This window comes from Patiria miniata, unplaced genomic scaffold (assembly GCF_015706575.1).
Source record: "Patiria miniata isolate m_02_andy unplaced genomic scaffold, ASM1570657v1 HiC_scaffold_28, whole genome shotgun sequence".
Lineage (NCBI taxonomy): Eukaryota > Metazoa > Echinodermata > Asteroidea > Valvatida > Asterinidae > Patiria > Patiria miniata.
In genome coordinates, this window is record NW_024037067.1 from 8524238 (window position 1) to 8534555 (window position 10318).

General features: G+C 41.2%; 1 protein-coding gene across 1 annotated transcript; it reads left to right on the top strand.

The window, feature by feature from the left end:
• The first annotated feature begins 1870 nt into the window (after positions 1-1870).
• Positions 1871-10092, top strand: LOC119734971 (26S proteasome non-ATPase regulatory subunit 10-like). The gene is made up of 6 exons (XM_038208632.1): positions 1871-2129; positions 3076-3180; positions 4611-4757; positions 5905-6071; positions 7891-7972; positions 8634-10092. The coding sequence occupies exons 1-6, from the start codon at positions 2028-2030 to the stop codon at positions 8700-8702; spliced, it is 672 nt and encodes a 223-aa protein (XP_038064560.1). The 5' UTR covers positions 1871-2027; the 3' UTR covers positions 8703-10092.
• Positions 10093-10318: the final 226 nt, after the last annotated feature.

The window sequence follows — 10318 nt, forward strand, 5'->3', positions numbered from 1 at the left end:
GCGCTAGGGGGCCGTCATCAACAATACTTGTCAATAGCAGCACTGGTTAATACAGTCCCACCATGGCCAGTGTATTGTATAGGCAGTATGAATGCGTTTGCGGAACCGGCCAAACGACCAGCAGTTACTCTGGTGGGTATAGAAAAAAAAATTCAAAGACTTCAAATCTTATATTTATATGGTGGAATAATGAATAATTTCCGAACAAGTTGCATCAATCGCCATGATTTAATTCCCCTGAACAATCGTGTAGCAGGCCGACAAACATGAAATCACGCTTCCGTGCGCGTTCCATTTCGGCAGTTCGTTAACGGCAAGTCACGGTCGTAGGGGATTTATTTTTAAATGTAAGTGAGTATCCTAAAACTAAAACCATTTTTGAAAAGTAGATTGACTAACCTTTCCATCAGTACCAAAGTTTAAGTCCTTGGCGTTTTCGTCTTCCTGAAAACGAGAGCTAGTTTTCCGAAATTGCGGAACTGGTCAAATTGCGGAACCGGTCAATTGACTGTATAGAGGGTGAGAATGCTTCTAAAGCAAAAAAAATCTACAAAGTAAGCCTAACTAAAATCAAAATTTGGCAAAGTCGACACGTTTTTTGTACATGTGGATGTGTGGCCTATGTTTACGGAGGCAGTCCAGTAAATAGGCCACATTTATGGGGCTACCGTAAAACTAACAACAGGTGAGGTAGGCCTACTATAAATTTAGCGGTCGTCCGGAAACTGGACAACTGCAATTATTTTCATCAGCCTTAAGAACGTAACTATCGTAACGTTACCTAGGTCCTAACGTTCGAGCAGGCAGTCGAGAAATGTACTGCTGCTCAACGGAACAGGTCAGCTTTTCCACAATTGCGAACTCGTATAAACACAGCGTCGTCTTCAGCCGAGGAAAAGACTCGAAAAGTGGAAGGATTTTGCGAGATTCCTTGTCAGCAAAGCTTCGTCGCAGTAAATTTCGAGTCGCGATCCTGCATGTCCTGGATGAGGTCGAGGTCAAAAAACGACTGCGCATGCGGCACCGGGTCCTCCACAGAGCTAGAGGAAACGGACCAATCAGAATTTCAGAAACCATACAATAAATTATGTAAGGAAAAATAAAATCTTGTTTATCCTTCTCGGATATCAAAAATACCTCCCCGAATTCGGTTTTCTTTTCTTATATGAAAAGAAAAGGAAAATAATAGCGTCTTTTATTTTAAGTATGTCAATTAAAAAATGTGAACAAAAACTGGAACTATTTTTATTTTTCTTGATATAAATCTGAAAAGGAAAACGAACAGATTTTTTTGTTCAATGCAAATTGAAAAAAAATCGAAAGGTAACACTAACAGGCATTTTCTATTTGAAATAAAAAAAAAATACAACGATAATTTTTCTTTATCTTCTTGATATTTAATTTTTTACAAAGAGAAAAGAAAAACATTTTTCATTTTCTTTAATGTTTAAAAAAAAAAACCGGTAAATTACAACCCAACCTTTTTTGTATTTTTAAAAAAGAAATGTACAGAGGGGTGCTCTCTCTATTGGTCAGTAATGAAGTACATGTAGATGTAGAAGTAGAAGTAGCCTACAAGGGATTTTCTTTTTTCAGCTGTAACTTGACAAACAAAACGTACCGTTTTTACTTTTTTCCCTTTTTTAAAGAAAAAGAGTCAAAATCCGAGCCTCGCTAGCGCTTCGGGCTTTTCATTTTTTTGATTCGCTCGTCCCCACGGCCCTGATAATTGCCGGGCGTTGGGGAACGAGCGAACTTTTTGGACAGCAAAATGAAAATCCAGATGCATGATGGGAAGGCCACTTTTCTTACTCTTTGTAACCGTTGAGGGGGTACTTCAGGGTAAAAGTTCATTTTTTTATTTTATTTTTTAATGGAAAAATAAATAAATCATTCCTCTCCAGCTAGCTAATGAGGGCGCTAGAGATCTTTACCGTACGCGTGAACGTTAACGTTGGTCTGTATTATTTTGGTCATTATTCCAAGCGCTATTTAGTTGTTTCTCAGCAAATGATTATTGCAAAAAAATGTCTGATTTAGACATTTGTAAGTTGGCATATGATGGCGAGTTTTCCGCTGTGAAAGAAAGAGTGGAAGCGGACAGGAGTGTGCTTAATGAGTTGGACAAGGTGGGGTAACCGTACCTGCTTGCATGACTTGCAATAAAACCTAGTCCGAGTAACTTGGACCATGCTTGTTTGGACCTAGCTTGAGTAACTCCAGCTGACATGCTCCATATTCATTACATGTGAATGAATATGGAGCATGTCAGCTGGAGTTATTCAAGCTAACTTGGACCCAACTTATCGGCTTTTTAACATCGCCAGACCATGTCCGATTTTCAAAAAGGCGATAAGTCATGTATTGTAACTAAGACAGTTGGGTCAATACATCTTGGACAAACCGAGCAATTTGTGCACAATTAAACCTTTCTCTGGAACCAATTAAAAAAACTTTTATTGGAAGTTTGATTCCTACATCAAGAACATTGTTGCATTGCCATTTGCCATTTTTATTTGAAATATAAAAATTAGGCCTAACCTAGCCCTAGAATGCAAGATGTCAAAAAAATTTTTTTAAAGCTTATCAGAAATTAAAGAAAGTTAAATTTTGGGGAATCCCTTTTTAACTTAACATTAGCCCCATAAATGTGGCCAATTTACTGGACTACCTCGGTAAATAAGGGCCACACTTGAAATATGTACCCGAAAATTAAGAAAATTTTGTTATTTACAAATTAGACTTTATTTAGTATATTTACGCTGTAGATTAGAAGCATACTCATTCTCTTTATATCGATGGAAGGGATGTCCCCCCTATCTCAGACGTCTTTTTTTCTGGTAATTTCCAGGTTTGTTTGCACACGTTTATGTTTTTTAATTCCAACATCATGCACGTGCAATGCAATATATGAATGTTTCAAAAACGTAGTGGCTACCGTTACCAAATCGCGTAACACGATTTTCCACTATGATTTTCAACCATGCTACTACAATTTAAAAAAATGTATGATTCTCCCTACCTATGTTTATGCCTGTGTAGGATTTCAATCTTTTTTCCAACCAATTTGAACAGAGTGACCGAACGATTCTCCACTGGGCTGCGTCAGGCAAACGCTTTGAAATCGTGCAGTATCTACTGGAACTCAAGCCACCTCCAAATGTCAACATCAAAGATGATGTAAGTGTCAAAGTTGCTTTCATTCTGTTCATCCCCCCAAAACCCTAAATATTGACTGGCATTGTTATGTAAAAGCACCGACTATGCCTCAACTATTTGTTGTTCAAGATTTTTTGTTTGTGATTATTTGGCAATTGGCCGGGATAGCCCACGAAAGTCCTTCGACTTATTTCCAGTGGGGTCCCTAGGTAGAAGTAGGAGTTACAGTTTTAATGGTGGGAGGAAAACCCCAGAATGATATTCTAGGGACAACCCACGGAATCAGGCAGGGACTGAAAACCCAATCCACATATTGGCCCAGGCGGGATTCGAACCCGGGTCACAGCGATGGAAGGCGAGGAAAGTACCGCTATGCCAACCTGAGCCCCCCAAAATGATGCAAATGATCCCATACCAGGGTGAGACAGCAAGTGGATGCGTACTGCTTGATGACTTGGGGACAAGGTTGGGAAACACCTGCCTCTCGGGTTTGTTATGTATTTAATTTTGGTTCTGTAGGTACCCAGCTTTTGTGGCAACGGGTACCCTTAAAGGCATAATATAGGATCATTTGCTTTTCATGCATTTTCCTCGTTTCAAATAATAACACCACTCAAAATCCAAAGAAGAATCTTCAAAACCTAACCTGTTGAAGTTTCAGCTCAGTGGATATTACACATTGTGAGAAAACACTTAGAAAAAATGCTTTCCCAAAAATCAGATCTGATCGTTGGAAATCACCTACATTTCTTGATTTCTTCTAAATGACAGCAAGCCAGACGGAATAATTTTAAAGGGTGTTTAGTACCAGTATGATCTTTAATCCCAGTAAGCTTATGGGTAAAAATTTGGTAGGGTACTTTTGGGATAAACGCAGACTGGGACCTTAAGTACTCAAAACGATGCAAAAGAAGATCAGGCCAATTTTACTCACTCTTTAGCCAGCCAATTTCTCCAAAACTTTCAGTGGGCAAAGAAAAGGTCCTCAGTATTCCACCAAGCAAGTTTGAAGACTCAATTCAATTTTTAAAGGAGACTTTTCTTTAATATTTGGCAGTGGCTTGCACATGAGAGGGAAGTCAAGTGATTTCAAAATGAGGCTAAAGACTAGACTTGTACATATCCATCCATGGTCCAACTGTTGGACAAGACTGACTTCTTCATTCATCGTCATTAGTCTGGTGCCTGACTATGGAGAAATGTGTAGAAATAGTGACCTAGTACCCGACATCCTAGATATTTCTTTTGGCGCAGTCAGCTGACAGTTGATTGATGCAGTACTGAAGAGTTGTTGGACTGCTTGTTTCAGATGTCAGTCTATTTTCTTGTGTTGCATGTTTTCAGTACCAAATTTTTGGACTAGGATAAACGCAAATGATCGTATTATAGTCCGAATCAAACTGTAAAAGCAAGCACACCTCGATTCACAAATTGTACTTTTGTTTCAACAGAACAATTGGACGCCGTTGCACATTGCATCCTCGGTGGGCCAGGAAGAGATTGTGACCGCCCTTATAAGTCAAGGGGCAGAGGTCAATGTCGCTAACAAGACGGGCCAGACGCCACTGCATTACGCTGCATCCAGAGATCGGCAACGAGTAAGTTTGCGAATAATCTTGTTCGTCAGCTGACTGTACTTGGTTCAGAATGTATGTTTGCACAGGAGGGTTAATTGTTAATGTTATCTGTGTTAACAAAAGTTTGCAAAACTTGCCCCAGTTTACCTTTCTGCCATCTTGAAACAGTGACGTGACTCGCAAATTTGACTGGAGAAACAGTGCTCAGGGGCTTGGTTGATCTAGTTGGACTAGCTAGTCAAGCCATGCAGCGTTCGAGTGACATCTAGATTGACTCTGGTTAAGTCCAGTCGACCCTAGTCATCCAATCGAACTTGTTCATACCGGTAGCTGTTATTAGTGTCTGAAATGCATGCACTAATAGCAATGTGTGAACGCCTTAAGACAAAGAGTTGTCAAAACGTCATCACAAAACTTCTTGGTCCTAGTTCCCTGTCGTGCTTTAAGATGTGCACGGCTGTCAGTAGCCAACGATGCAACCGTTTCTTGTGGTCCGGTATACAAATATTGAATGCTTCGAGTGGTGTAGTAAAACTAGCCTCCCGAGGTGATCCATGGACATTCTATTCGCTGAGGGAAAATAGAATGCTCCATGGATCACCGAGGGAGGCTAGTTTTACTTCACCACGAGATAAAGCATTCAATATTTGTTTTATAACACTTCACCCACAGATTCTGCTTGGTTGTAATATTTTAAATTATTTAAATCTGAGCACAGTTAAAGTAAACGTCAATTTCAATACAAAATTGGTGGGAAATGTATTCTCTCATCCAAACTACCCCTGCACGAAATGTTTGAACCTAAGTCTGTTGCGCGCTCTCTTGGGAACAATACGTGCAAGGCTCAACGTGCACACCAGCATGCAGTTGCACACAAATACCGCGCCATGGTATAGTACTTTGGTTGCTAATGGTATAGTACTTTGGTTGCTACGGGTATAGTACTTTTGGTCGTGCACAGAAAGATAGCAAAAATAGAAAGTAACATGTGACTCGCTCTCGGCCAATCAAGACACAGAATCTGTAGGTGAGGTGTTATAATTCCAAATAGTCGACTAGAGAAGTCCACCAATCCATCGTTCAAGCAAACTCAGTCCAACTATGGTTAACTATTGGTCGCGCCTGAACTTGCAAATTAACGCTTTCCCATGCATGCTTATTGACCTAGATAGCAGAGATTTTGTTGGAGCACGGTGCTGATGTCAACATTGGAGACCAGACCAGAGCGACCCCCATGCATCGGGCCGCCTCCAAGGGTAATCTCGAGATAGTCAAGCTCCTCCTCAACTACAACTGCAGGCTGGACGTACAAGACTGCGTTGGAAACACACCACTGTGAGTACGATGAATAGAACATGTGCTCTAACAGAAGATGATGCTTTGAGATGTTCGCTCGTCGCCACCGTGTTTTCTAGACTGGTTCCCGGTCCCTCCATTGTCCTTCGGACTTCAAATATAGGAACTGGTAGCGGTATTTCAAACATAGTATTCAAACATAGGGACCGCTAGAGGGCACGTGTGGTCTAGCGGTTGAGCACAAGATTCATGATCGTGAGGTTGTGGGTTCGAGCCCCGCCGTGGCCATGCGTGTTGTGCCCTTGAGTAAGGCGCTTTACCTCAATTACTCCTCTCAACCCAGGTGTTAAATGGGTACCGGCATTATTCAATGCTGGGAAGGTAACAGACTCGCTGTGGAGGAGGTGTGGCGATCCCCCCACAGCAGCATATGAGTCTGACCCAATCGCTAACGACAGAGAGATGGGCACTCCGTTCCTGTGAACACAGGTTCGTCCCCTTTACCTTTACTTTTTCTTGGTGGGTAATAGATTAGGAATACATTAGGAGGATTTATGTATGCAAAATGTATGCAGGACTAGTCTAGGTCTGATTCCCGCCCCCTAAATACAAAATCACAACGATAATGTTAGCGCGGAAACAGCTTGTTCCAAAATGGCAACAAGGCTACCACTAATGTGCAGTTTGTGTGGTGATGAGCTTCGATTTTCGCCGAATTAGAAAGTGTCAGGGGCAACTATCAATAAAGAGAGGGGCACTACTTTTCAGTATTTGAAACCTATGCAGTTGAAACACTTGAAGTTGCCTTCATGGAGACACTAGCAATTTTGCCTACTGGTTATGTTAAGAGTCAGTTTTGTTTATAGCCATGTGTTCAACTGTCATCCATGCGCAATGCTGTAAACATCATTTTTCGAAAATACAAAATCATAAAGCCCGGTTCATACTTCACGCGAAAGCGAAAGTGAAGCGAAATTTGTGACGTCAACAATACATTCGAAGTGCGTCCACCATTGTTGACGACATGGATTTCCCTTTGCACATGCTTTCGCATGAAGTATGAACCGGCTTAACGCGCACTTGCAGAGGTAATCCAATCAATGGCTTTAAATGGGAACGGGAACCAGTCTACGTACTTTCTAGAGGTGCTTGTCTCCAAACTTGTCCCCATGGTGTCGAGCAGTACGCTCCCACTACGCGCTCTTTCACCATGGTACTGCCTCAGTTGCATGTTCAAAAACTAGTGGTAGGATTTAAATCTGGATTTTTTGAATTTCAGTTTGAATTCCACTAGTCGGTTTGATTGTGGAAACTATATTCAAAACCAATCTTTAAAAAATTAAGCCGCTTTTTTTGTGACGCAGGCTATTAAAAGACAACAACTGGAACATCCCCCAATATGCTCCATGGTTTTTGATTGTAACTGCATTCACTTGTTAGTTGTCTTCTTGGATATGTGAATGGCCTGCCCATTCGGCTTATCAGAGAGTTCCCGCCAAGTTTTTCAACATTACAGCTTTGGAGTGTTTTTGTAAAGGCCCAGTGGTCACTGAATCCTGCAAACTATACTCAATCATTCGGTGGGCATTGCATGTGGCACCTTTTTGGTGGCATGGCTGTGAGATGAATGGGAACTTCCAGTAAAATCAGATAGCCGTTACTCGGTTTGAACAAAATTTATAGAAAAAAACGGATTTTGAAATCTCCGATTTCTCTCACCACTGTCAAAAACCTTGCACGTTATATTGGGGTACGGAATGTCCTGATGTCTGGCCATGCTCCAAATCTGACTTCACATTGAGAAAACTGGGGTTTAAATTGTTAATTTGGTTTTATGTGTTTATGTTGTTGTTTGCAGACACTTGGCATGCGAAGAGGAAAGATCGGAGGAAGCCACATTGCTAGTACAGCACGGGGCTCCGCTGCACATTCAAAACAAGGTAAGGACAAATAAAAATAAAAGACAAACAAAAAAGGAAAAAAACTCAAAGCAAATAATATCCTTTCCCTGTAAACGTGGGGCAAAGTTCATGACTTTGTAGTTAGTCAACCACTTCGCGCCAGGTTCATTTTTGCCAAAATATTCAGAAGGCAAATTTTCCAGCCAACTTCTGATATGCAGCCAAACGCCACAAATACTGATTCGCAAGAGTCAATTCAACAGTATTTGTACGATATTTCTTGCCAAAACCTCATATGTTTCAATACTCCGGGGTGTGCACTGGAGCCCTAAATTTTACAACAATACGCCGTGCCCAACGGCCAATTCAAGATCAACACACGGTCTGCCTCCACAGACTTCACGGACTTTGTGTGTGTACAAAAGGCACAAGGGATTAGCGTGTTAAGACGTCACCCAAAGGCGAGTCGAGGCGGTTGTGACAATACGTCAGCCGTGCCTGGGTACAAAAACAGCCAGTGCGTGTTATATTAAAAAGTTGTTGGAAAAAATTGATGCTGTCGCCGGCAACACCAAGGAGAAATGTTGGCAGTCGATCTCCACCCTTAAAATTAAACCATAACGAAGATCATTGTTTTTATCTGTGTGCACAAATAATCTTTAAATTCAAATAAAACTTGTGATTATTTTTTAATATCCAGGAGGAAAAGACACCCTTGGACCTGGCACCAATTGGACTAGCGAGGGCGCTTTCAAGTCTCAAAGACTGAAGGTTTTTCTATACGGAGATGCATAATGTGTATGTCATACGTACAGCCGATTCAGTATTATTGCATCGGTGTGTCAGTGCTATGGACTCAAGATCACGCCTCCATGAAACAAGAGGCCACGCCCACCCACCTGGGCTTGACTCTGTGCCCTACTTGATGTCAGAGCTGCCGTGTATTGAAAAAAAAAACAATTGTTTTTTTAACCTCTTCGTCTGAATGGCCTTCACTCAACCCGAGAAACTTTCTTTGATTTGCTGGCAGTGGGAAATTCTTCCAGTTTACAATAGCAGAATGATACATCTCCCAAAATGTTTGTTGTATCAGACTTTGTGTAGTGCCAGCCTCAGGTCGACCTACGATTTGCTTGCCCCACAATGGAACCATCGGCATCAACCTCAAACGTCATGCTCAGGTCGCAAAAGTGAGGAATCGTGTGATTGTTGTGGATCAATTAGGTTCACAACTTGGATGATCCAGATATGCACACGCGACATCGTAACTTTACAAAGGTCGACTGCGATTGGTTCCAGCCCGTCGGGAACACGTTCCATCGCAGCGCAGAAGTTGAAATTGTTTCTACTCTTACGGCTGGTGATTCTTGGATGCCCAATCGAACATTGTTGCAGTAACACTCAGATCGCAAAAATTTTGGCAACTGAAATGTTCCTGACGGTCGTAGCTCAGGCACAGCTTGATCCTGAGAAGGCAGTCGTCGACTGATCTGTGTCGTCGCCAGGTCGACCTGAGGCCGGCTTAAGTAGAGCACTTGTCTGGATTTCACGAAACTTGACATAGCTGTGCAACAACTTCAGAAATACATTGGACGAGGAGAAACACAGTGGTTGTGTTGTGTACGACTTATATTTCAGTCACAAACAGTCATATACAGTTGTTGTACCTCCACCCACCATTTTGAATAAAAATGTCTGACTTTCTTTGGAATCAGGTGGGAAATTGAAAAATGCTGTCAAAGGTGAAATATCAATTAATTTACTTAAAAATCAAAAGCTTGATAAGTTGAGCAATGATATGCTCCACGACGATCACAGTTAGTCCGTAAAATAGTTCATTTTCAGTCACTGCGCCATGACTTTCGCCACCTAAAATGATTGCGTAAGTTAAAGCCATAATTTGTTGCACAAGTCACAAACTTTCGCACTGTGAAGCTTTTTGTGAAGTGTGTCATATAAACTGAATTGTGCAACGTGAAATATTATGCGACTTGTGCAATCACATGTGGCTTACATGTAAGCGGAGATACGCCATTGCGTAAAGTTTCGCGAAATTGTCTGCTGACTTGAGCAGTTTTGTGGTAATGAGGGTTTAATAATTAAATGTCACCAAACATTTACAGCTGATCAATAATAAAACAGAGAAGACACATTTACACGAGCGATTTGTCAAAAAACATGTTCATTTATTGGTCCATGTGTTTAGAATACGTTCAACTGTTCTACTTTTAATAAGTACATTTCAGTGTACATCTGGTTTTATTAAAAAAAAAAAATTTTTGGCAACTCAAATATATTTTGAGCTGGAAATCAGAGCGACAATTTGTGGAATGTGTAGGACTACGTAGGCCATACTACCACCAGAAAAGTTGAAGGAATATCAAT

Coding starts and splice junctions, on each gene's coding strand:
- LOC119734971 (XM_038208632.1), top strand. CDS start 2,028: ATGTCTGATTTAGACATTTGTAAGTTGGCATATGATGGCGAGTTTTCC. Junction 4,758..5,904: donor CATCCAGAGATCGGCAACGA/GTAAGTTTGCGA, acceptor TTATTGACCTAG/ATAGCAGAGATTTTGTTGGA. Junction 7,973..8,633: donor CGCTGCACATTCAAAACAAG/GTAAGGACAAAT, acceptor TTTAATATCCAG/GAGGAAAAGACACCCTTGGA.